At 35.7% G+C, this 26923-nt stretch overlaps 3 protein-coding genes across 7 annotated transcripts in view; 2 read left to right on the forward strand and 1 right to left on the reverse strand.

Annotated features, from left to right (window-relative positions):
- Positions 1 to 405: 405 nt before the first annotated feature.
- On the forward strand, positions 406 to 13497 carry LOC117983454 (uncharacterized). 2 transcript variants are annotated; one of them, XM_069499834.1, is made up of 3 exons: positions 406 to 441; positions 550 to 880; positions 9867 to 13497. In XM_069499834.1, exon 3 carries the CDS (start codon positions 9884 to 9886, stop codon positions 13436 to 13438), a length of 3555 nt encoding a protein of 1184 aa, XP_069355935.1. In that variant the 5' UTR covers positions 406 to 441; positions 550 to 880; positions 9867 to 9883; the 3' UTR covers positions 13439 to 13497. The 2 variants fall into 2 exon arrangements, with proteins under 2 accessions (XP_069355935.1, XP_069355934.1); XM_069499833.1 differs by lacking the exons at positions 406 to 441; positions 550 to 880 and adding an exon at positions 8634 to 8802.
- On the forward strand, positions 999 to 7702 carry LOC138402600 (reticulocyte-binding protein homolog 2b-like). Its single transcript, XM_069499832.1, has 2 exons — positions 999 to 1002; positions 2837 to 7702. Exon 2 carries the CDS (start codon positions 2854 to 2856, stop codon positions 6412 to 6414), a length of 3561 nt encoding a protein of 1186 aa, XP_069355933.1. The 5' UTR covers positions 999 to 1002; positions 2837 to 2853; the 3' UTR covers positions 6415 to 7702.
- Positions 13498 to 24526: 11029 nt separating the features above from the next.
- LOC117984072 (anoctamin-8-like) overlaps positions 24527 to 26923 on the reverse strand; it is a 31295-nt gene continuing 28898 nt past the window's right edge. For all 4 annotated transcript variants that reach the window (XM_069499958.1, XM_034970721.2, XM_069499957.1 and 1 more), the window contains 3 exons: positions 26334 to 26457; positions 25495 to 25637; positions 24527 to 24884 (listed from right to left, as the gene is read on the reverse strand). In XM_069499958.1, the coding sequence (XP_069356059.1) occupies positions 24789 to 24884; positions 25495 to 25637; positions 26334 to 26457 (363 nt within the window). In that variant the 3' untranslated portion in view covers positions 24527 to 24788. The remainder of the gene's footprint in view (positions 24885 to 25494; positions 25638 to 26333; positions 26458 to 26923) is intronic.

A 26923-nucleotide genomic window follows, 5' to 3' on the forward strand; every position in this document is an offset into this window, starting at 1 on the left:
TTGAACCGCTAGTCAGAGGATTGCGTTCAGTCTCTAGTAATATAGTAGATAATAATCTATGGTTCAGTCTATCATAATCGAAATGTTTTTATAAATTACTGCTGCTTCACAATTCCATATTGCTTTTCTTTATTGAATTTCGACGATACATTTTTCCATATCTGAAATTCTTGACTGCGCCTATAACATAGCAGTTGTATACGTGCAAACACACCTGCCTGCGGCACGTCGTCACTACGCCGCGACTGAACCGCCTGGCGCCTGGTGCCTACCTAGTGCGAACACGCACAGGCAAGATGGCGGTCAGCCGCGAATTTCTTGCTAGTTAGCATACTTTCTAAGATCCTAACTTGCTTAATGCTAATAGGACTTTTTATTTCAGGAAGGTGGAATAAGCCCTTATGTGTATTAGCTATGTTCTGAGCTCTTGCTCAAGCAGAGGTACTTGTGAAAATATGTTATTGTTATGAAATGTGTCCGGCTCGGATGAGCGATGTTACCACCGGAGTGTATATTGTACGTATATTATGTATATTGTATTATATTCAGGTCGTCGGACCGAACTGGACCCGGTAAAAAAAACCTGACATGTATTCCTGGCCTTTATTATACTCTTTGGATATTTGGATATATATCTTGGACAAGGAGCAAAGAGTAGGTATACAAAATATAATAATCACTACGACAAGGAGGATACTTGGCACCACCTTGGCACCACAGCTTGGCACCACTTGGCACAGAGCACACAGAGTCCATTGAATACCTACATGAATAAGAATACAAGGAAAAAAGAATCAAGCCGCCGCGTGCGCCAGCACCAAAAAAACTCTCTCTTTGGCCGGCACTGGACAGAAGGACAGCAAAATATCCTTGTCGCACTGTAAGTAAATATTATTCAAACAAGTTATTAGATAAGTTCCAAAAAGTTCCTCGATTTTCTTCATTCAACATAGACGATATATAGTTAATAAGTGCTCCTGTGAATACATAGGTACTTGTCATGTAAGTTTCTTTTCTTATTTACTAACTTTTTATTACATATTAGGTAGGTACCAACTCTAGGGTAGAGTCTACCCCTAATAACTAGTAAAATAAATAAACTACAATAGTCTATTTCAATAATATTTTAGTAGGTAGGTAGGTAAGTTTAAACCAGATTATTTAAGAATATTGTTCTTTGATTATGAACAAATATTAGGTATTTAAGAACTTGCCTCCGCATTATTGCATTTTGCAGTTCATCTAAGATAATAACTGTTATCCTCAGTTGTTATCATTGGGCGTCGGCCCACGCCCACATGATTTTGTAATAACATGTGCTGTGCAGTTGCAGTAGGTACCTACCTACCTACTTATAAAAATTTTGACGCGCAGACGATTTCGTATACTGTTAAGCCGGTGATACACATACTAGTTACTCACACAAAAGTATGCCAGTTACAAGCAAGAACGAGCTACTCGCATGTGTATCGAGGTTCTGCCCTTAGAGATACTTTGTTATTGTGTTATTTTAGGCGGCACTTAAACTACACTATCAACATCATCATCATCATCATCATCATCATCATCATCATGAACAACCTATCGCTAGCTCACTACAGAGCATGGGTCTTGTTTCAGAATGAGGAAGGTTTTGCCATGCTGGACATGTACGAATTGGTAGACTTCACACATCTCTGTGAACATTATGGAGAACTCTGATACGCGCAGGTTTCGTTGCGATGTTTTCCTTCACCATTAAATCTAGTGATATTTAATTGTTTAAAACACAAATGTTGAGTTGGGTGTGCAGGATTGAACCCCAGACTGACCAACTAAATAAAGGCAAGGTGGCCTTAACCACACTTATTAAAGTTTATTTCTAGTCCAATTGGGTATTTTACTACTTTTGAATTTGATTTGATTACTTTATTATAAACTAGGATAAAAATAATGAAGTACTTACCTACGCTGAAAAAAATATTAAAATTTGTGGCATGGCAATGGCATTTTATTTTGGAGTGGAAGGGTCTTCTATTCCTTTCTCGCAAAACGAAAATGTGTATGAAACCGCACGAAGCTACTATGGCATTAGTCACAATGACGTCATAAATTCTATATCGCTATCTCTGTCTAATCAGAAATATTTAAATGCTTATAACTTTTTTGTTATTTGATCGATTTAATTAGTTTTTTCGTCATTATTTTTATTAAAGTAATAAAAAAATTGGAGTCAAATACCCAATTTGTCATGTATAAAAATGGATTAATATAGTTACTTTGCAACATTTTTAGGGTTCCGTACCTCAAAAGGAAAAAGGAACCCTTATAAGATCACTTTATTGTCTGTCTGTCTATCTGTCGTATTTTCTTTCAAGAAAAGGGAATCAAAACCTATAAAGATATTTCGCATTGACCTAGACTCATGAAATTTGACAGCTAGCAAAGTCTGATAGCACAAAATAGGAAAAATTCAAAAACCGTGAATTTGTGATTAAATCACTAATAAAAATTTGACGACGAAGGGTCTTCTCGATCGACCTAAGTCAATCGGGGTGCAGGCCTCGAGGCTGGGCCTCCTTGCCCGGTCATTTCCTCTCAGGTAGCACATTGTTACCTGGATGTTACTAGTTTGCGGAAGGCCAAGGTCTCATCTTTCTATGGCGATATAAAACCTGGCCTATATGTATACAATAAGATCTACGTCATAGGAAAAAATTAGAATGTGTTCACTAATTATATTCACTAAACCACATCATAGATGGCGCTATCCATCTTGTATAGTGTTATGGAACCTTTTGAGTGCGAGTATGACTTGCACTTGACCAGCTTTTTTAACATAACTTTTTTTTTATAGATAAAACAGTGTACAGAATGCTGAAACTGAAAGGCAATAATTTAGGGAAAAGACAGCAGGAGCTCAATGAAAAAGTTATTAAAACAACATCACAAAATGTAGACTTTAACTCAATTAAAGAATTCAAAGAAGATTCAGATATTGACAGATTATATAAAATTGATGTTGCTTCTGTGTATAAAAATATGGATTACATTATAGAAACACTCAAATGTGGAGACAGTTTGTATATTTCAAGGGCTCTCAAAAAATGTACTTGGTTATATAAAAATGAGAATTCCTTTATAATAAATCCTGATTACCTGCATCATGAAGTGTTTCCCTTTATGTCAATTAAAATGAAAAAGAAATTGCTAACCACTATATCCATACATGTCAGAGATGAAAAAAGAGCAGAAGATTTTTACAAATATTGCATAACAGATGAAAAATTAAATAACATTGCTATGAAATTCTTAATTTGGACCTCTCAACAACATAAATTGGAATATCTCTCCAGTATTGATAATATTCGTTCTATTAATGACGATCAACTGAAGTATATAGTTGGTAGTTCATTGGATGTAGCTGAAGCCTATCTAGAAATCTTACCGGGTAGTAGTAAAGTCCATGAACTTCGTCATTTGATTAATATTTCCAGTGAAAAATACTTGGACTTAATGGAGGAATGTACTGGAGAATATTACAGATCTTATAGGGAAAATGAACCAAAATTTGGGCTTCGGTATTCCAAAGTTATAATGACTAAGCATAAGGAAAGAGTTTCAAATAATGTACAGCTGTATTTTAATAAGTTAAACTTGGATATGGTAGCAAAACATTCTTCAGTTGAAGATATCAAAAAATATGCCATTGCTCTTTTACCTCCCACTGCCCAAGAATTTTGGTCTATGGACTTTTATGGTAGTTACAAGAAGATCTTAAACATATTACCCCAAAATGAAATATATATGTTTTTAAGAGAGATTTTTCTTTCAAAGTATCCAAATGAGCCATTTGAAATGAGTAAAAACTTTTATGACTTACATTATTATAAGCTCTTAACAAATGAGGAGAGGGAGATGTGGGCTTTAGAAAATTTGAAGCAAAATAATGTATTTCCTGGTCAAGATGATGATTGTATGTGGTTTTGGTATCAGTTTGTAAACTATGATCGGGCATTTAAAGAGATAAAAACATATATTGCTGTTTGTAATAGCAAACATAAAAGGGCAGCCATGGTTGATGTTCTTCTAGACTCAGTTAAAAATGAGAAGGAATTAGAAAAGTTACTAAAATATTACTATGAAAGACACGTTAATGAACGCGAAGACTATAAGATGTCATTCATTTATAATATTGTTGATAAGTACAATATTTACAAATTTGGTGAAAATGGTTGGGATGTTTTCAATAAAATTTTAAATAGCACAAGTATTTTTTCCGAAAGGTTTCTTTCTTATGCGACCAATAGATGCAAAACTTTTATAGTACTTTACTATTTTATACATAATAAGTCAGTTCCAAAAGTTTTGAAGGACTATGCTATGACAATAAGCAATGCTCAGAATATGAAATATCATAGAGAAGTCATTCATAAAAAGTTAACCAATGAACAAATGAAACTTGTCTATCAAAAATTCATTGATGTGTGTACAAATAAATTGAAACTTTTTGATACACAACCATATGATACAGTCAAGGATAATGCTAGAGAAATTATTGATTTTGCTTTACTTATAATGGAGTCATTTGAAAAGACTAAAGATGATTGCCCAGATGTTATCCTGAAATATATGAAATTAGACTCTACTTACTACTTAGGTCATGAGTTTATTAATAATAAAAATAAAGAAGAAATAATAACAGAAGCAAAACTACTACGACTACTGAAAGTTGATTCTAAACTACTTCTCCAAAAACTCGCCGATATATTAGGCTGCTTTCCAGGTATAAGAATTAATAACTTATTTAAAAAAATGAAAGTATATTTTTCAAATGACGTTGCCAAAGATTGGCTTTCTCGTTGTGAATCATGGCTAGAAAAATTTAGATATGAGTCATATGAGAATAATTTACTTAAAGCAATTATTATTTCTGTATTCCTTACAGGAAGTGATGATTACAAAATTATGTTTGTATCTAAATATGTACCAGAAGAAGCAAAGATATCTCATGACTCAGTTGATAGAAAATTGCTACTTATTCAAAAAGAAATCTGTTGTTTAGCTCTTTATTCTCGACCTCCCATTCCACTGGAATGCATTTTACCCTATATTAAAGGGGATTATGTACATTTTTGTTTACCGATGTTCGGATCCTACCTAAGCAACCTTCCAAAGCCACAGTGTATAAAGTTTGTCTCTGCCATTTTGAATACCCCTGTATCTGTACAAAAGCATGGCTTACGTTTAGCGTTTCAGTGTTTTAGTGTTGAAGACCTGGTTAATTTAATCGACAATGTTTGGAAATCTACGAAGAATGTATCTTTACGAATGACAATTTTTAAAGCCCTTCGCAATAAAATTGAAAACGTGGATGAGAATTCCCAAAAAAAACTCTATGAAGTTCTAAAAATGCTAACATCAGATTTGCACGAAAACGATACTGATGACGTGTTTGATCTTTTAACACATTTCAAATTATCACAATTTAAAGCGGACTTTTTAAAAACAGCTTGGAATACTGTTTCAAAGTTATCAGATCAAAGATCAAAAAATGTCCAAAGAAAATGTGCGATTATTAAGAAAATCGAATCGGAGATTGCTGTAATAGATAAAGAATTCTGTCATAGTCAAATACTTGATGAGTTTGTCCGCTCGATGTTAACTGATCAAAATATTGGGCAATTTTCTCAAAACAATGATATAAAAAGTCTCATTGAGGCCAAGTGGGCACTTGCTGCCAAATATATAATTTATATTGATAAAGATCGTATGGAAAGTTTTGAACTGGTACGCTTTATTTTACAGAGATGTACTGAAATGTGGAATTTAACAGACAATGGTTGCTACACATCAAGGAAATTTATGTTTAGTTTCATTGATAGAATATTATCTGACTCATATTGGAATATGGCAAATTCCATACCAGTTTTGGAGTATATAATAAAGATACTAAGTCAATTTCTGCCCATGACGGAAATGTATGCGCTCCATGTAGAATCAAGTTTCATAATTATTTCGAAAAAGGTGATAGAATCGAACGAGTGCAATTTGAAACCGGAAAATTTAGCTAATAGTTTAGCTACAGAAGTTGTAAAATTCCTGAACGATCTCAAGGTTAAAAATTTGCTGTATTCCAGCTTCTATAATGAAATTGGCTCATTACTATGTAACACTATTAAGGCAATGTCTTACGGTACGTATTTAAATAATGTGGAAATCTTAAAGATCCTGATTATGGTTAGCTCTCATTTAATCGAGGCCCAACTTCCAGAAGCACATTTCGTAGCTCTGTATATCTTGCCTCGAGAACGTCCTGAAGAGTGTCGAGACATTTGGTCAGGTGTCATTGGCAAAATTCTAAGTGGGGATGATATAGAATTACAGACATACGTACAAAAATTTTTCGTGCAATCTAACTTCAAAGAAATTTGAAATAATATTAAATTGCTAGGTACCTACCTAGTTATTATAATATGCATTTTAAATGTAAAATTAGGTACCCAGCATTCTGACAAACTTTATTACTTATTACTATTTACTACATAGGGTCAAACTTTGTTATTATTATTTATTACATAAAGTCAAACTTTATTATTTATACTATACATTTAGGTTTAGCCGAAGATTAGCCCGTTCAAAGTTCACAAATTTTTTAAAAACGTGTGATTCAGTTATGGTGAAGTCAAAATAACCATATTATGAGCTTCATAATATGAGGTGTAGTCCGTATAAAATGACTCCCTTAGAATAACAACCCGATAGATAGATGGTTAGTATGCGCCCGAAAAGTGTGGCAAGTTAAACTGCGTTTGATAAAGCTCAGTTCAGTTTACTCAGCGACCCGTCAGTGCGCTGCGTCTCTTCTAGTGGAAAACAACTCGTGAAAATTCGTCCAAAAATTACTATTTCAAGCGTGAAATATTGTTACCACGAAACAGCAAAATGTAAGTAAAGTGATAGTAGGTACCTATTACATTTCAATCCTAAATACTTACATTTTATATATTATTAGTGCATTTTTAGTGATTTTATACATTATCGTACGTAAATCGATCGTAACACAAAAACAATCTAACTAACTAGGTAAGAAGAAGAAAGAACTAAGTGGAAGCGATCACTTTAGTGATAAGGTCGCCCTTTGTTTTTTTAGTGTATCCTGTATTCTTACTGTCTGTAATTTTGTAATAAAGTGTTTATTATTATTATTAAGCTAAGGCGGAATAGGTGTTGCTAGTTGTGAGGAAGAAATTCGCCCACGCTATTTTTTAGTTCTATAATTGCTTTTTATAATTTTCTTTACCTGTCGCTAACTCTGCGCTGCGCGACGTTTTTTTCTGTAATCGATGCTTGGTATGGACACTATGGAGCTAGGTCATAGGTGCTGCGTGCTGCTTTGAGCAGCGCAGTGCAAATGCGTTTGGAAATCTTACCTGTACTTAGTTACTATACTTATGGTTATGCATAGGTACCTATATATACAAAGTTTTTTTTTTTTTTTTAAAGAATATTAGCCATGTTAAATGACTAATATTCCCCTTTCCTCTCCAATTAAGCGTCAGGCTTGTGCTAGGAGTAGGTACGACAATAGTGCAACGGGCAGGGTTTGAACCGTCGACCTTTCGATTTTCAGTCCACTCCTATACCGGTTGAGCTATTGAGGCTCATTATAACACTATTATACAAGTTTTTATTTAAAATATATTATTTTTATACATCGCTACAGCTGTTGTTTTATTAACCTACCTACAAAATAAAAAAGAGCCTTGTCGCACTGTAGGTACATTATATTTTTTACTCTTAGGTAAGTACAAAAGGGCATATTCCACCTACCTGAAATAGGAAGTAGGAAAGGAAGGCATGTTTCTATGTGAAATACAATGACGCCACGAATTCTCAAAGTTTGTTTTGCAACTAAAGTTGTATTCCTTGAAAAAAATCGGTTACACGATAAGGGACAAGAAATGGGTTAGCTTCGTCTCTGTTTATCACATTAGTAACTTTATCTGTGCTCTCTTTTTAGTGTGAATGAGAAAGCAAACGTTCCTTTGTCTAGATTTTTTACTCAGTCTACGATTATAGACCATAGTATGTAGGTACCTAATCTCATAAATAGTCTCATATTATGTAACCATAAATAACAGATCTGTTATCTATGGTGTGCACTGTGCCCTTCAAGTCCCTTCATTCATCGGGCAAGTGATTATATTCTCTTTGCTGTTGGGTGGGTGCTTGGATGCCTAGGATGAATACATTAGTAGGTACATCCCTTGTACATCCAAATTCTTTGGTCATATCATCGACTGTCGACGTTTATTTCTGTGGCCCTACCGCGGTTGTTTGACAGCTACAATGTCACGATCGCAATCATCTCTGATTGGTTAATGCTCGCTCACTATTGGCCACAATGCATTGTTGCAACAAGAATCGCACATATTCAGCCAATCAGAACAATTGAGACTGTAATAATGATTGATGCAGGTTTTAGACAATCGCCCTACGGAAGGGTCGGTGCTGTCGACTCGACATCGTATGAAGTTGACGTTGTCATTATTCTCCGCACCGACCAGAAAAAAAAATCTCCGGTAGGAGTAGGTATTTGGAAGGAATTACCACAGAGTACTTTGGGAGTTACTAATAATCACAGAGTACTTTGTAAATAATAGTGTTCTGTGAGTCTGATGCAGTCGACTGTCGAACTCATAGATTAATATGTATATGGTCGAACTCGAATGCCGGCAGCCGGGTTGACTAATATAATGACCTTTATTTTATGCTAATGAAGAAAATTTCTGGAACAGGACAGGAGTCAGGACTACCTAGGTATGATCAAAGCTGACTGCAGTGTATACCTACTTACTTATAGGCAAAGAGTATATATGTTACCGGCCAAACCCGATTTCAGGACAAACTAGTTTTGCCTAGGCTAAATTAGTTCTTCCTATACGCGATAGGATGAACCAGTTTAGGCTAGTTCAAACTAATTTGTCCTAAGCCCGATAGGATAGACCAGTTTAGGCTAGGCCAAACTAGTTGATCCTGGTGTAAATTACAAAAAAACATTCGACAAACATTCTATTAACAAATGGTTTACTTTGTAAAAGACAGAGGCCAGGTCGACGGTGCCCCGCTTCGCGGGGCTCGTTTTTCTGGCTGGTTTAAAAAGAAAACCACCAAAGTTAGTATTTATGTACCTAGGTAGTAATACAGTAGGTACCTACTCTGACTGAATTGAATAGGTAGGTACTGATTTTAAAAACTTTTGTAGGTCGGTAATCAATAGTAAAAAACAATTTAAAAAATTAGTAGGTAGGTACTTAGGTACCTAGGTACTAGTGATAAAACCAAGATAAATATTTCAATGTACTTACTTTTTAGGGTTCTGGACCTACTCTTAAGGTGCTAGAAACTAGGACTCGTATTACTAAGCCTCAATTATCTGTCCGTCTGTCCATCCATCTGTCTGTTTGTTTGTCAGCGGGTTGTATCTTGCAATCATGATAGGTAGTGAGTTAAAATTTTCTCTTCTCAAGGTGCTGGAGTTGCGACCTCGCACCGGAAGGCGCAGCGTTGGAAGATCCCTTTCTAGGTGGACGGACAATATCAGATGAGTCGCACGGAGCCGCTGGATTCAGGCGGCGCAAGACTGTGGTGTGTGGAAGCCCCTACAAGAGACCTATGTGCAGCAGTGGACTTCTATCGGTTGATGATGATAATGATGATGATGTGTATTTCTATAGCCGCTTTATCAACAAACAATAAAGATTTCAAGATGGCCACCAATTTACAAAAATTAAAAAGTCCTATTTCTCGTATGGAACCCTTCATGTGCGAGTCTGATTCGCACTTGATCAGCTTTGTTTAACATAAGTAACTTTTTGTTACAGATAAAACAGTGTACAGAATGCTGAAACTGAAAGGCAAGAATTTAGGGAAAAGACAGCAGGAGCTCAATGAAGAAGTTATTAAAACAACATCACAAAATGTAGACTTTAACTTAATTAAAGAATTCAAAGAAGATTCAGATATTGACAGATTATATAAAATTGATGTCGCTTCTGTGTATAGAAATATAGATTACATAATAGAAACACTCAAATGTGGAGACAGTTTGTATATTTCAAGGGCTCTCAAATACACTTGGTTATTTGAAAATGAGAATTCCTTTATAATAAATCCTGATTACCTGCATCATGAAGTGTTTCCTTTCATGTCAATTAAAATGACAAAGAAATTGCTTACCACTATATCCATACACGTCAGAGATGAAAAAAGAGCAGAAGATTTTTACAAATATTGCATAACAGAGAAAAAACTAAATGACATAGCTGCAAAATTCTTAATTTGGACTTCTGAGCAACATAAAATGGAATATATCAGTAATAATGGTCACATTGATACAAGAAACCTGAAATATATAATTGGCAATTCTTTTGATCTAGCTGAAGTCTATCTAACAAGAGAAAAATGGCAAATCAATGAAAAGGTACATGAACTTTGTTATTTGATTAATATTTCCAGTGAAAAATACTTGGACTTAATGGAGAAATACATTGATATGAATACACAGAGATATAAGACAAATGTACCAAAATTGGGACTTCGGATTTCTAAAGTTATTATAACTAAGCATAAGGAAAGAGTTTCAAATAATGTACAACTGTATTTTAATAAGTTAAACTTGGATATGGTGGCAAAACATTCTTCAGTTGATGATGTCAAAAAATATGTCATTGCTCTTTTACCTCCCAATGCCCAAGAATTTTGGTCTATGGACTTTTATGGTAGTTACGAGAAGATCTTCAACATATTACCCCAAAATGAAATATATATGTTTTTAAGAGAGATTTTTCTTTCAAAGTATCCAAAGGAGCTATTTGAAATGAGTAAAAACTTTTATGACTTAAATTATTATAAGCTCTTAACAAATGAGGAGAGGGAGATGTGGGCCTTAGAAAATCTGAAGCAAAACAATCTGTTTCCTGGCAAGGATGATGATTATATTTGGTTTTGGTATCAGTTTGTAAACTATGAACTGGCATTTAAAGAAATAAAAACTTATATTGCTGTTTGCAATAGCAATTATAAAAGGGCAGCCATGATTGATGTTCTAACAGACTCAGTTAAAAATGAGGAGGAATTAGAAAAGTTGATAAAATATTACTATGAAAGACATATAAATGAAAGCGAAGACACCAAAATAGAATTCATTGAGAATATAATTGATAAGCATAATGCTTACAATTTTGGGGAAAACTGTTGGGATGTTTTCAATAAAATATTACATAGCACAGGGTTTTTTTCAAAAGGATATACTTCTTATGCATCCGATAGTTATAAAACTTTTATTATAATTTACTGTTTTATACACAATAAACCAATTCCAGAAATTTTGGAGGACTATGTTATGACAAAAAGCAATGCTCAGTGTATAAAATATGATAAAAAAAACCTTTATAAAAAGTTAACTAATGAACAAATTAAAGTTGTCTATCAAAAATGTATTGATTTGTGTACAAATAAATTGAAACTTTTTGATACACAACCATATGATACAGTAAAGGATAATGCTCGAAAAATTTTTGATTTTGCATTACTTATAATGGAGTCATTTGAAAAGACTAAAGATGACTGCCCAGATGTTATCTTGAAATATATGAATTTAGACTCTGCTTACCGTAAAGGTTATGCGTTTGTAAATAATGAAAAGGAAAAAATTACAGAAGGGAAACTACTACGACTGCTAAAAGGTGATTCTAAACTACTTCTCCAAAAACTCGCCGATTTATCAGGTTGCTTTCCAGGTATAAGAATTAATAACTTATTAAAAAAAATTAAAGTATATTTTTCAAACGATGTTGCCCTTGATTGGCTTTCTTGTTGTGAACCATTATTGCTAGAGGAATTCAAATATGAGTATGATTTATTTAATGCAATTATTATTTCTGTATTCCTCATAGGGAGTGATGATTACAAAATTATGTTTGTGTCTAAATATGTACCAGAAGAAGCAAAGATACCTCATGACTCAATTGATAGAAAATTGAGGGTTATCCAAGAAATAATCTGTCGTTTAGCTCTTTATTCTCGACCTCCCATTCCACTGGAATGCATTTTACCCTATATTAAAGGGGATTATGTACATTTTTGTTTACCGATGTTCGGATCCTACCTAAGCAACCTTCCAAAGCCACAGTGTATAAAGTTTGTCTCTGCCATTTTGAACACCCCTGTATCTGTACAAAAGCATGGCTTACGTTTAGCATTTCAGTGTTTTAGTATAGAAGATCTGATCAATTTAATTGACAATGTTTGGAAATCTACGAAGAATGTATCTTTAAGAATGATAATTTTTAAAGCCCTTTGCGATAAAATTGAAAACGTGGATGAGAATTCCCAAGAAAAACTCTATGAAGTTCTGAAAATGCTAACATCAGATTTGCACGAAAACGATACTGATGACGTGTTTGATCTTTTAACACATTTCAAATTATCACAATTTAAAGCGGACTTTTTAAAAACAGCTTGGAATACTGTTTCAAAGTTATCAGATCAAAGATCAAAAAATGTCCAAAGAAAATGTGCGATTATTAAGAAAATCGAATCGGAGATTACTGTAATAGATAAAGAATTCTGTCGTACACAAATACTTGATGAGTTTGTCCGCTCGATGTTAACTGATCAAAATATTGGTCAATTTTCTCAAAACAATGATATGAAAAGTCTCATTGAAGTCAAGTGGGCACTTGCTGCCAAGTATATAATTTACATTGATAATGATCAATTGAAAAGTTTAGAACTGATACACTTCATTTTACAGAGATGTACTGAAATGTGGAATGTAACACACAATGGTTGCTACACGTCAAGAAAATTTATGTTCGAGTTCATAGATACAATTTTACTATACTCGTATTTTAAGGATGATAAGGCTGAATCTATACCAGTTTTGGAGTGTATTGTAATGATACTCACCGAATTTCTGCCCATGACACAAATTTATATGCTTTATGTAAAATTGAATTTCATAATTATTTCGAAAAAAATAATAGGGTTGAACCAGGGTAATTATTTCCACTTAATACCGGAAAACGTAGCTGATGGCTTGGCTACTGAGGTTCTAGTATTCTTGAATGATCTCAAGGTTAAGAAGTTGTGGTATTCAACCTTTTCTAATCTAATTGGCTGGTTGTTGTGTAAAGCTATTAAGACTATGTCTTATGGTACAAATTTGCAAAAAATTGATGTCTTAAATACTCTGGTTAGCTCTCATTTAATCGAGGCCCAACTTGCAGAAGCACATCTCCTTGCTCTCTGTATCTTGCCTAAAGAGCGTCCTGAAGAGTGTCGAGACATTTGGTCAGGTGTCATAGGCAAAATTCAAAGTGGGGATAATATAGAATTACAGGCATTAGTACAAGAACATCTTGTACATAATAATAATTTCAAAGAAATTTGAAATATGTAGGTATGTACCCATACCCAGTTATGTAAGCGGCAGCATTATTGTTAGGTATACTGAACTAATATTTGGGGACCTTACAAGGGTCACATTTAATCATTATGTAAGAAACTGTATAATTATGTACCTACAGTAGGCGTCAGGTAAAAAGAACTCTGTGGGACCTGCCCCCCAATTGTGTAAGAATAACCATTTCATGGCTATCGCAATCGTCAAGAAATTCTGCCCTTTGATTGGCTGTGAAAAAATGAAAACAGCGAATCAACCAATCAAAGGGCAGAATTTCTTGACGATTGCCATAGCGATGAAATGGTTATTCTTACACAATCGGGGGCCTGGGCTAAGCGCTTATTACACTGCCCTAAATGGTTAAGTTACTTATTCAGTCAAGTGTAATCGAATTTAGCAAGTTAGGATCTTAAAAAGTAACCTAATTAGGAATAAGTAAGGTTGCTAACATCCTAAATCATTCAGAATCCTAGTTAGGAAAGGGTTTAGGAATCTTCCTATTTTACCTACCTTATTTTTACATATTTACACTTGACGGTTTTTTTATTTTAATTCAAATTGAGTCAACAGCGAGAGCTACGCCAAGGTAAAGTTCTTAGTGCCATTGTCGCACTCGACACCGTCGATGTCCGACGCTGTCGAACTTTATCTGTAAACTGATTCAGTAACTAAATTAGGAAAGTGTGATCAGAAACAAGTTTGCCTTCCTTTCCTGGATCCTATTTAGGACATCCTTATTTAGGAAGTTGTAATAAGCGCTTTACAGTGGAGGGGATGTGTCTGCGGGTACTGTATTTTCTTACAGTGCAGCGCGAGAAGCGAAAGGTTGACTGGCGAATTAATAAGGCGGACTCCTCGCCCGGGCCTTTCCTCGTACCACCAAATAAATAAATCACCCACAGCGCAAAGGATCAAAGTTATTTAAAAAATTTGAAGGAACTGTCAGGATCTCCTCATCTGGGTAACGCCACCGCTTTTGACCCGATTATGGAGTGTAAACCCGCTAGGCTGTCTCTACAGTGCCGACATAATATTATGTCTACTCAATCTAAGCGACTGTTAACGGTATCTAGTAGCGATACCTACGTTACAGCTGTTATAGATACTAGGTACATACTTTCAAACGCGAGATGACGTTATTGTTTTTTAATACTGACTATTTATAATTTTATTAAGTACTACTTAGGTATCAGAAAGTTCTTTTTAAATGACGCCAATTGTTAGCTATTAAATCTTAAAAACTATGCTTTACCTACTAATTATATTTACATTAGGTACTAATACCGAAAAATACTACTAAATACGAATATACACTATACTAATTATGTATACACACAAAGTAGGTATAATAATTATATACTAGATACCTAAGTTTTTATATGTAACTACCTACCTACCTAATGTAAAATATATACCTAATTATTTTTTATACATGATTAGTTACAGTTGTTTATTTACCTATAAGATAATGCGACCCACCGTTGCGAGCCTTTCTTATGTACCATCTATGTTTTTACTCCAAATATTATATCGATAAGTCACCCACTGCACAAGTTAAGGTCAGTTGTTTTTAGGGTTCCGTACCTCAAAAGGAAAAACGGAACCCTTATAGGATCACTTTGTTGTCTGTCTGTCGATCTGTCAAGAAATCTATAGGGTAGAACCTAGAATCATAAAATTTGGCAGGTAGGTAGGTCTTATAGCAGACATTAGGGAAAAAATCTGAAAACCGTGAATTTAAGCTTAGATCACACCAAAAAAATTACTTAAATTGTGGTCATGAACTAATATTAGTACCTATTTTCAATTTTCAAAGTAAAATAACTATATCAAGTGGGGTATCATATGAAAGAGCTTCACCTGTGCGTTCTAAAACAGATTTTTATTTATTTTTATGCATCACAGTTTTTGAATTATCCTGCTTAATGTCGAAAAGATACGACTGTAGTACGGAACGCTCGTTGCGCGAGCCTGACTCGCACTTGGCCGGTTATTAGCGGCAGGTACCGTTCCTCTGTGAGCTGTACTACTTATTCGATTTACGTTAAAAGACCGTTGAGTGACAGTACATGCAGTGTTTAAAACGAATCAATGCTCGGTAAAATAGATCGACAATCGCCTACAACTCTGCAGATCCGCGGTCTTTTATTGAACCTATTTAAGTTTCCATCAAAATCAGTTAAGCCTTAAGCTAAGTGTACACTAGCGATAAAACTTGCAGAAGATAGCTCTGGACTCTGGCACCATAATGTTTAGGTTTGGCTTGCTTGTGTTGTTGTTTGCTAGAGCACAACACTTGAAGAGTGCTTGCTACTTGTTTCACACATCCGCCGAATGAACTTTATGAATTTGATATTATATATACGTAGTTAGGTATATTTCAAATTTCCAATAACTGCCAAAACATCAAAATACGTCAGATTTGGCGCACAGCGCGGCGGCGGATGTGAAGCAGTGGCCCATAGAGATAGTATACATCAATGAAATCATTCATCTAAGCAGTGCCTCGGCATTCAAAAAGGCAGGACACATTTTTATCAAAGGACTAGCTGATTCCCGCGACTTCGTCTACCTAGATTTTAATTTTCCGGTATAAAAATTACCTACCTCGCTTGTCACTCTAGGTAGGAAGACGTCGCGCAAATTGCTAATGCGCGTGGCCGCCATTTTAATGACTTCGACTGAAGTTCCGAGCTGATGGTATAGTTTTATTTCGGCTGACTTCAAAATGACATCATTTCGACGTTAATGAGACATGGTTCCAGCGCAATAGCAATTTGCGGGACTTATACATACCTATTCACTCTGTGGACGTGATTGAAACACATATTTTCATAAACATAAGGTACTTGATACAAATAAGGCCTATGCTCGAAAAAGGCCTACTCTCCCGAAAACCCGGTTAAATAAATGTAACATAAAAGATTCTTCACGCACATACATACTACGGCCCTATGATTAGGTACGAACTGCTCAGGCGCCCTGCGCCTATTCCCTGAGCTTGTTGCGACACCTTCGGAAGTTGTGGAAGTCGGGTTTTCCGCGGCGCACTATAAAATTTTCGTAATAACAAGGCAAGTTATTAGGTTTTATATTGACATTTTATATAAACTAATAAGTAGTTATAATACCTTAGCCATTATATAAGATAATTATTGCTTTCATTTTCATCATTTTGAATAATGGAACGAATTATGGAACTTTATATTTTATCTGGTACGGTACCGAATAAGGCCCTAGGCCTTAATTATAACCCTAGGCCTTAATATAAATCCCGCATTTTAATACGCATTTTGATGTCTAGCTCTCAAAGTACTACGAATAACTAAATCTAAAAAGGCTCCTAAACGTGCTACTTGGTCGGAAGAAAGCTTAGCAGCCTGCAGCGGCAGTTTAGTGCCTTGTATACAGCAGTGCAATTTAATAAGGCCTATATTTTTTTTATTTTTTTTGGTAAAAAAATCGTTTTTTTTACAGAATGTGTGCTCCCCTTTATTTATTTAATTACGAGTGACAATATTTTTTTAAATAGTTTATTCATATTATTTTTAATATGAGAGCTTAAGTCTGACAAGCCATCTGTGTTTATAAATGTTTAATTACTGTAATAAAAAGCTTAGTTATCAAAAGATAAAAATAGTATTTTTTTTAATAAATAGATTTTTAACAAGATTTTATGAGTTTAAAGTTTACAGGCCTTGGTTTTTGTATTGTTGATTTTGTCTTCATTTTATTAGATATTGCTAATGTTTTACTCCATTAATTTGATATTAATAAACATCTAATACTAATTTATTTAAGTTTTTTTGATACACACCTATATTTATTTTGTAATCAACTATTTAAATAAGGTAGGCCTTATTTGTATCAGTTACCTTACTTGTAGGTATTTATAAAACGGGGATGGATGGTCGTTGGTGGACATAAATAAAACAACATTTACCATTTTGCAAACATAAAATTTATATTCTACTTAAAATGCAACATTTATCAATATTCCGTATAAAAAATAATTACACAAGTAATAACAAATATTCAATCTGCTACCATCGCAATGCTATATAGAATAAAGCATTTTCATCACCGTTACTTTACGATCAAGTAAGGGAGGAAACATTTAACTTTAAACACGATGTAACTCAATGAAACGACAATGAGTCTGCGGCCCAGGGGCCAGGTGGGAGCGGGTTCGTCCTGCGGGGCGGCCAGCGTGTAGAACACTTAATATTTACAAGAAAATATTTTAAAGAAGGAAGATGCGCGGACGCGTCCTAATCGAGAGGGTCGGAGAGCATGGCATCGTGCCCGCTGGCCGCCCCCGCCACCCGCTCTCACCTGGGCCGAAGACTGGTGTTGATCAGGGCCGGCGCATAATACTTATCCTGGATTCTGGCGAAGCACAGGCCGCAGCGCGGAACATTTGGCCAAAACATTATTGACTTTGCTTACATAAAAAAGATCTCTTTATCGTCATGACCATCGCGTGTTTAAAGTTTGTTTCCGCGTAAACGGAATAGGTAAAGGTATAAAATATATAAAAAAATTGACTGGGCGAGACACAGTTATTTGAGTAAATAATAATAGAATAGGAGGCGCCGCGCTTGAAATCCGATTTCTGAAACCATATTCAAAGATGTTATTATGTAGGTATAAGCAGAGATTAATATAATTAATTAGGCTCTTATCTCTGGGTACAGTAAAGTATAAATAAAAATAGTTGAGACAGCTGCAGCGAGTGTCCTAGCTACCTTTTCCGGAGGAAACACTGTGATTAATTAGCAACTTAGCAAAAATAATACTTTTAAACTTATCCATTTTAATACTTATAAGTTAATACTACCCTAATTCTCTCTATGTTATTTATACTATGTATATTATATAGGGTTGCGCTTATATTAGCTGGCAGGGTATATATATCTACTTTCATCTCGTAAGTTACAGTCGATCATTCTGGCATAAATTCTAGAATTAAAATCAAATCAATCTCAGATTGCTTTGAACATGGTCAGACGTAACTATGCCACCCCCGTAAGTTAAACATTTCTATAATTACGTTACATACCTACCTATAGTAGAATCAAAAATTCACCGAACTAAACTGACGTTTACAGCGTTGACAGTTTCTGATGAAAAAAAATAGTGTTGTGCTTAATAAATCGATTATCCATCATTCACTTATTACATCGTAATTAAACACGCATATTTTGTTATTTACTTAGAAACTTGTGTTCATTGTAATTGATTTAAAAATGTTTTATAAATCAATCATGATCATACGGGAAATCTAAATCATATATATATAGTTAGTACTTAAAATAGAGAGTTTTAACTACCTATTAATAAAACTTACCTATTATTTCCTTAAGATATTATATGCGAAATTATTTGTTTCATCATCGATATTATATTTCTATGAGCTGAATCACAATCGAATTGGAACATCACTATTACAATAAATATGACAACATTATTTTACAAAGTGACACTAGGACCTGTCAATTCAGTCCGGTGAATTATTGATTCTACTTTAGGTACGGCAAAAGGCTCTGTACACATTCGCCAAGTGCACTGCCGAGCGCCGTGTGCCAATGTGTACAAGGCTCTTTAATTAATCGTATGTCTGCAGTTTTCGAAAATCATAAAAATTCTGAGCCTAATGCCTAATTTCACCAAGCAAATTAATCATGGTTAAGCTAACATTTTTTGTATCTCTCCTTTTTAAAAATCGCGTACCTGTCATCTGTCAAAATGGGATAGCATTACAAATGTTTAACTAAACGGGGGTTAAATGCTTGGTGAAATTGGGTCTAAAGGTGTTAGTGTTAAAGCGTAGTTAAAAACGTATAATAACGTTAAATAAAGATTAACATTTAATACTAACGTCACATATTTATAACAGACAAGTAAATGCGATGCATTTAATCGTTAAAGTGGAGACATACTTACAACATACGATTCGATGAAACATTCAAAGTTATTTATCTTTATAGATAGGTAGGCCTATTCCATATCTACATCCACGAAAATGCGCTTGAATATTGAACAAATTTATCAGTTATATAGTGAAATGTAATTACAGGCGGCAGAAAGTAATGTACATCGGCCCTTAGAATGACATTTCGGGTTGGTAGAGCGTTGTCTCATTCACTCATATCTATATGACGTTTTGTCGGTCTTAGAATAGAATAGAATATGTTTTTATTCAAGTAGACTTTTTACAAGCGCTTTCAAATCGTCGGGTAGTTTTAATTTACCACTGGTTCGGAATGCCGTTCCTACCGAGAAGAACCAGCAAGAAACTCGGCGAAATTTCAATAGGTCTCATTGACAGAGACAATGCTCTACAAATCTTATCTCCTTCTAAAGGTCGATGTACATTACTTTCTGCCGCGTCTAATGCCTATTTGAAGCAAATACAAATCCTTCGACTAACAAATTGGAATGGCATCTGACCTCTCGTTCTCGCTCAGTCGAAGTGGGATAGCGACACCTAAGTAGATATTTGCTTCAAGTAACTAGTAGCTGAGCTCTATCCATAGGTTAAGTATATTATATAGATTCATGTTCGTGACGCGGATCGCGTATTTTAAGTATGTTTCCACACTTCTTTGTAAAAACTTTAACAACTACAATGAAACTAGCCTAACGACAGGAATATGTAGGTACGAAAAGTCATTCTAGCGGTAATTCACAAACAGACAATCCAACCAGAAAAATGTAATAATAAGTACTTAGGTACCTACACAGATTTATAATTTCATAAAGTAACACTATCGCACAATATGGCTACAGTGTGACAAGGCTACCTTGGCGCGTGGCGAAAATCGGAACTAACGTTGCGGTCAAGTGTTTCCTTTGGTCTTGTTTGAATATTCTAAGCCTTCATTCTCCAACAGCGCCCCCCTGTCAATGTCATTCAAGTGCCAAGAGAGCCATGTCGCACTGTACCTAAACCGCACTCGTCGATTTTAAAATTCTAATTCGACAGCAACTTTTGTTTGCACTCTTGGTACAAGTTTGCCAATAACGGTTTTACGGTCGATAACGTTTGTAGATTTCGAGCATCGAAAACATTAATGTCAGTAAAACCACCTACCTTTTAATTTTACGTTTTCTGTACGAAGTGTACGACCAATATATCTGGTTGGACGAAAACAAAAGACATATGAAAAGAAAGACTAAGAAGATAATATCCAACTTATTGTCTGACGATTGCTTATAGAACTCGGAAGCTTCCAGAAACGAATTACTATACCAACATTTGTATTTGATTACAAGAAACGTCAACAACATCGAAAAATTCCTTAAAATATGTTTTTTTCTTTCTTAAAAAATTTTCAAAATCCCACAGCGGTTTTGTTCTACAAGGTCAGTCGGAAAGGATGTAATACCGAATGCGGATTATTTTACTCATCATTGTGACCAATTTTCACTATGAGATTAAACCTTAAAATGAGAAAAAAATATGTTTGCATCGTCACGCGTAGTTGTACTTTTTTATATGGAACAGTACGCGACAGGTCGAGATAGCAATCGGGGTGAGGATGCCCCGCACACCCGTATAGCCCCCGCGTTAACCTGGTGCGGGATAGTGCGGATGTGCGGGGCGTCCCCCCGCCTTATACCCCGACTCCCATCTTGACCTGTCGCGTACTATATCTACCTACTATCCTATGTCAATGGGGTCAGTACATTTTTTTCACGACTTAAGGTTTAGCTCTATTACAAAAGTTATTTATAAAGAACAAAACCTTGTTTCTCTTTCCGAATGACCTTGTATATTTCAATTAACCTATCATAATTTCACAAATGGCTTTCGGCGTCGATTCCAGAATAATGTTGAGATTTTCGTGTCGAACCACAAATTTTCGTTAGTGTGGACAGCTTTACTTTTAATTTGCGTCCAACATTTTCTGCCGTCCTTTATCTAAAAAGCAGTTAACTGCAAAACTTATTTTATTATTTATGGCCAAAAAACATGGGAATTTACAAAACTAATTTAAAAAAAATGCTACATAGAACCGAACTAAAAACCTAGGCATATGCAGCATTGTTTTTAGAAACATTAACATGACGTAAGAAAATTCCCGTCTTTTGTCGATAATTCAATTTTTTTTTCAGTTCATAGCTTTTTAACTAAAGGACGGTGGATTTATGTCGTATGCTTAACATAATGCTTCGTTATATTCTGTTGACAACTTTCGATGAGTGTAATTATAATTAATTACTATAAATACTTATAAATATGAATAATTAATGCTGGATGGATAACAAACACCTAAACAACTTCCTAGCTTAACATATGACTAAAGGAGTAGGTCGAGTCATGTAAGTTGAAACTACGCAAGACTCGATTTTGAAGTACCTATTAAATTAACAATTATTTAGTATGGTGTCCATTACCACGTTTAATTTGTATCCTTAGAACGAGTTTTCACATATCGACAACGTTTAGTTTTCGAACATCGAAATACTATAACGACAACAAAATAATAAAACAGTTATAACTTAAAAGTATAGCACGCGGACAGGTTGGGATAGCAATCGGGGAGGGGTCGCCCCGCACACCCGCATAGCCCCCGCGCTAACCCGATGCGGGTGAGCGCGAGTGACGTGCTGGTGTGCAGGGCTTCCCGCCTCATACCCTGATTGCCATCTCGACCTGTCGCGTACTATACAATTATTGACATGATAGTCTAGATGTCTAAAAATGGCTTCAACTTACATAACAGATACATTAAACCAAAGATAACTTCAAAATATTTTTTTACTATGAATTTTATTGCTAAACGTATATTTTATTGTAATACTTGTTATATTATACACACTAACCAACCAAACCAAAACCAAAGAGACGGCACCTAATAATTAACTATCACATCACAAAAAGCGTCGATAGAAAGTGAGATCGAATAAAAATTACGATGAATAGTTAATTTTAATTGTTAGAATTATAGCAAAAAGTAACAATTAATTTTTTTTATTTTATTTTAGTGTTTACTTACACTGGAGGAAATTTATAAAATTTAAATATGTACATGAATGTTCGGAGCGATTTCTAACATTCCAAGCAACGTCACGTTCGCATTCTAATCGGAGGTCGGGGGTTCGATCCCGGACACGCACCTCAACTTTTCGGAGTTATGTGCGTTTTAATTAATTAAATATCACTTGCTTTAACGGTGTAAGTCTGCCAATCCACACATGGCCGCACTTCTCACTCTGAGAGGAGACCCGTGCTAATATAATAGTGACTATAAGAAACTAGCTTTTTGATTGTTAAAAAAAGTTGTACACTATTACCTTTTCAAACTAAAAGGTACATTTATAAAATATACTCAAACTTAAAGTGAATGAAATTAAAATTAAAATTAGCTTTCAAATTGTACCTATTACTAACTAACATAAATAATTGTATAACACAGGTTTTTAACCAGTGCGTAAATTATAGTACGTACATTTTGGTATACATATACTAAATGTAATAAACGAATGTTTTTTTTGTTGTTTTGCTTAAAACTACCAAAGCAAACGTTTATGCAAGATATTTACTTTGGAACAGATTTACATGGTCAGTGGTCACTCTTTAAAGCTTCATTTACGCCAGAACAACATGGTGCGACATTGAGGCATGCCACAGGGCCACATGGTACAATAAATTTAAAACGTAACGAGAGCCATCGGCAGATAAAATCCTACCGTATAATATTACAATTCTATAGCACGACTAGCTTATGTCCGCGACTTCGTCCGCATGGACTACACAAATTTCGAACCCCTATTTTACCCCCTTAGAGGTTGGTTTTTCAAAAATCCTTTCTTAGCGGACGCTTACGTCATAATAGCTATCTGCATGCCAAATTTCAGCCCGATCGGTCCAGTAGTTTGAGCTGTGCGTTGATAGATCAGTCATTCAGTCACATTTTCGTTTTTTATATTTAGATGTTTGGTCGGCATAAAATAAGAGTGGATTGCCGCATGCAGCTTATGGCCCCAAAATTAATGTTTGCATTCGCAGCATGCTACATTGTCGCATTTGTTCCGGCGTAAAACAACCTTATAAGTTATCATGTGGTGGATGCACACAACGAAAACTTAACGATACTGAATCATAAAAAAACTAGTAAACTGGTTATTTTTTTCCGTATTGTGAACATAGGGTATAACGCTTATGTATCTGGCCTAAGTTCTTGTTATGGGGCCTACAGACAGACCAGTGAAGGTGAATTCTAGGGGTGGCCGATGCACATAGAAAGCTCGTTCGCCTTTGCTGTTATAGAAACAAGGCTATTGAGCGAATCTTTGGGTGAAACCGAGCAGGAATGTGTTTGTGTAAGTTGTTCTAAAGTAGATTTTTAGGTACAGTTCTTGCAATTCATGAAGGCTAGTGAACTTTACTTGTGGTAACGTCGTTTACATGGTCATTGCGTAAAGCCGCGTTTCCATTATGCAAATGACTTGCATTCAAGTTGCTTACGTTGCATGCAATTTGTATAGTGGAAACCACAGCTTGCAAACAAGTTGTCAAACAGTCACTTGCATATAAGTGTGACGTGATACTTGCATGCAAGACTTGCCTAATGGTAACGCGGCTTAAGTGTGCGCGCATGTCGGACCAATCAGTCGCGAGCAAGCGCTGTCAAACGCACACATTTAGTGTACCTTACGTATACCGATACGACTTAAACACAAGCATGAGTCAGTGGCCTTCGTGAAATGCAAGAATTATATCTGTTTCGCCAATTTGTAAAGACGCGTTCGCACGCTTTTGTTGCTTCTAAAACAGCGAAGACGAGCGAGCGTTCGGTGTCAATCGCTCAAGCCCACTCTCTCTCTCTCTCTGCTTTCACTACTAGGTCTGTACTGGCCTTACTAATTGGGTATTTGACTCCAATTTTCTTATTACTTTATTTTAAACTAGGATAAAAATAATGACGTAAACTGAAAAAACTAATTAAATCGATCAAATAACAAAAAGTTATAAGCATTTAAATATTTCAGATTAGACAGAGATAGCGATATAGCATTTTGACGTCACACCTTACTAATGCCATAGTAGCTGCGTGCGGTTTCATACAAATTTTCGTTTTGCGAGAAAGGGATAGAAGACCCTCCCACTTCAAAATTAAAATGCCTGTAACTTTGTAAATCTTTGTTGGATTTTAATATTTTTTTCAGCGTACGTCATTATTTTTGTCCTAGTTTATAATAAATTTATCAAATTCAAAAGTAGAAAAAAATACCCAATTGCAGGATATATATTCCAACCTGCAGGTATGGTACTGATATTATCGTGTATGGTTTTACATATAATTATGTCGTACTCTACAGTGCTACCCTATGTGACGGAGCGAGGCTTGACGTCCTCCACTTGTATGAGCTGCTCGATCGGTATCAGCGACAGCTCGCCGCCCAGCATCGGCGCTGGGAGACTCTATGGAAAAATCAATATGATACACAATCACTTTTTAGTTGTCTAACATAAGCGAATAATTTAATTTGCTGTTACTTTGATTTGGTTGGAGATTGTGTGTAGGAGAATCGGCCCCATTATTAATTGTTTTAAATTTTTGTATAGTCTAACTAAGTCGTTTGTTTATATTAGAGTAGTTTGTTCATATTGTGCCGCCCTAGTTGTATCGCTTAATCTGTGGATAGTGTAGTGTATTACATATTTGCCAATTTAGTTTGTTAGATTTAAGTCGTAGTTTTAACTTTTAATATGTAATTGTTTAATGTGCCAAATAAAATAAAAATAAAATGAATCAATTAATGTACTATTACTAGTGTACTAGAAGGATGCCGGCGACTTCGTCCGCGTGGATTTAAGTTTTTAAAAATCTCGTGGGAACTCTTTGATTTTCCGGGATAAAAAGTAGGCCATGTCCTTCCCCGGGATGCAAGCTATCGCTGTACCAAGTTTCGTCAAAATCGGTTAAACGGATAGGCTGTGAAAGGCTAGCAGACAGACAGACAGACACACTTTCGCATTTACAATATTAGTATGGATAGTATAGTAAAGGAAATAATAATATAATACGTACTGGTGTGGTGTGCGGCCGGTCGGGCGTGTGCGGCGAGTGTTTGTCCGCCGCCAGCGCCGCTTCGCGCGCCTTGCGCAGGCCCAGGGAAAACACCGCAACTGACCGAACGCGTTTTACTAATGCCGCCCGAGCGCGCGAACGACCTAGCGCAGGAAAACCATCTATTATAGCTAAACGGAAGTTTATACACTCTGAATAGATTACAGATAGCCGTAGGGGGTCCGAAAGTACTAGAAAGGTGACCTCGCACCGGAAAGCGCAGCGTTGGCAGCCCCCTCACTCCACGGACAGACAACATCAAACGAGTCGCAGAGAGCCACTGGATTCAGGCAGCGCAAGACCATGTGCAAGTCCATACAATAGATCTACGTCCAGCAATGAACGATGAATGATCTCTACTCTTTTAAATTAGTTTTTTTGATATTCGCGTGTTAAGAGTTATATTCTATCCGGCTAAGAGCTTTTGAGCCGGTCAAGCGGCTTGATTTCAAGTACGTAGATTTTTGCTTGTGTCAAGCATTTTGACCATTTACAAAGTTTGATTGATGCTTGAGACAAGTATTTACGCGCTTGATGGTAGAGACAAGCATTTACGCGCTTGGTGCTTGAGACAAGAATTAACGCGCTTGATGCTTGAGACAAGCATTTACGCGCTTGACGCATGATTGCTGCGATTTTATATTTTTGCTTGACGCGACGTTCGGACAGTGTTCGAGATATGAGAAAAGTGCCATGCCAAATGGCGCATCAAGCTCGTATCAAGCAGCTTGGTCAAGCAAATCTACGTGCATGGCGTCAAGCCGCTTGACCGTCTCGGAGTTTATGCTGTCAGCGCTCACTGCTCTTGTCCTTGGGCTTATCGTCCTCGCTGGAGGTGGCGCTTATCTCCATAGACGGCGTGGCCGCAGGCACCGCGTTCAGGTCCGGCTCGGACCCGCCCGCCGTCACGCTGCCTGCTAGCTCCTGAAAGTCGCGAACAAGTGGTAGATGATTTATTAAGAACTAGCTTATGCTCGCGACATAATCCGCGTGGACTACACAAATTTGAAACCCCTATTTTACCCCTTAGGGGTTGAATTTTCAAAATTCCTTTCTTAGTGGATGCTTATGTCATAATAGCTGTCCTAGTCTGCATGCCAAATTTCAGCCGGATCCGTCCAGTAGTTTGAGCTGTGTGTTGATAGATCAGTCAGTCACCTTTTCCTTTTATATATTTAAGAATACTATAAGTTGGAATAAATATTTTTAAATTTTGTTTAGTTTTGGGCGAACCTAAAGGTAAATTAATAGTAAATGCGCGGTTTGCTCGTGTGACACGTTCAGAATAATGGCACATGTGCGAATGTTACAATGTGGTATATTGCATCATATGATGAATGTTAGGTTCCATTGCATGATGACGTTACATTGCTAAACGTTACCTTTCATT

The sequence above is a fragment of the Maniola hyperantus genome, chromosome 7 (genome assembly GCF_902806685.2).
Source record: "Maniola hyperantus chromosome 7, iAphHyp1.2, whole genome shotgun sequence".
Lineage (NCBI taxonomy): Eukaryota > Metazoa > Arthropoda > Insecta > Lepidoptera > Nymphalidae > Maniola > Maniola hyperantus.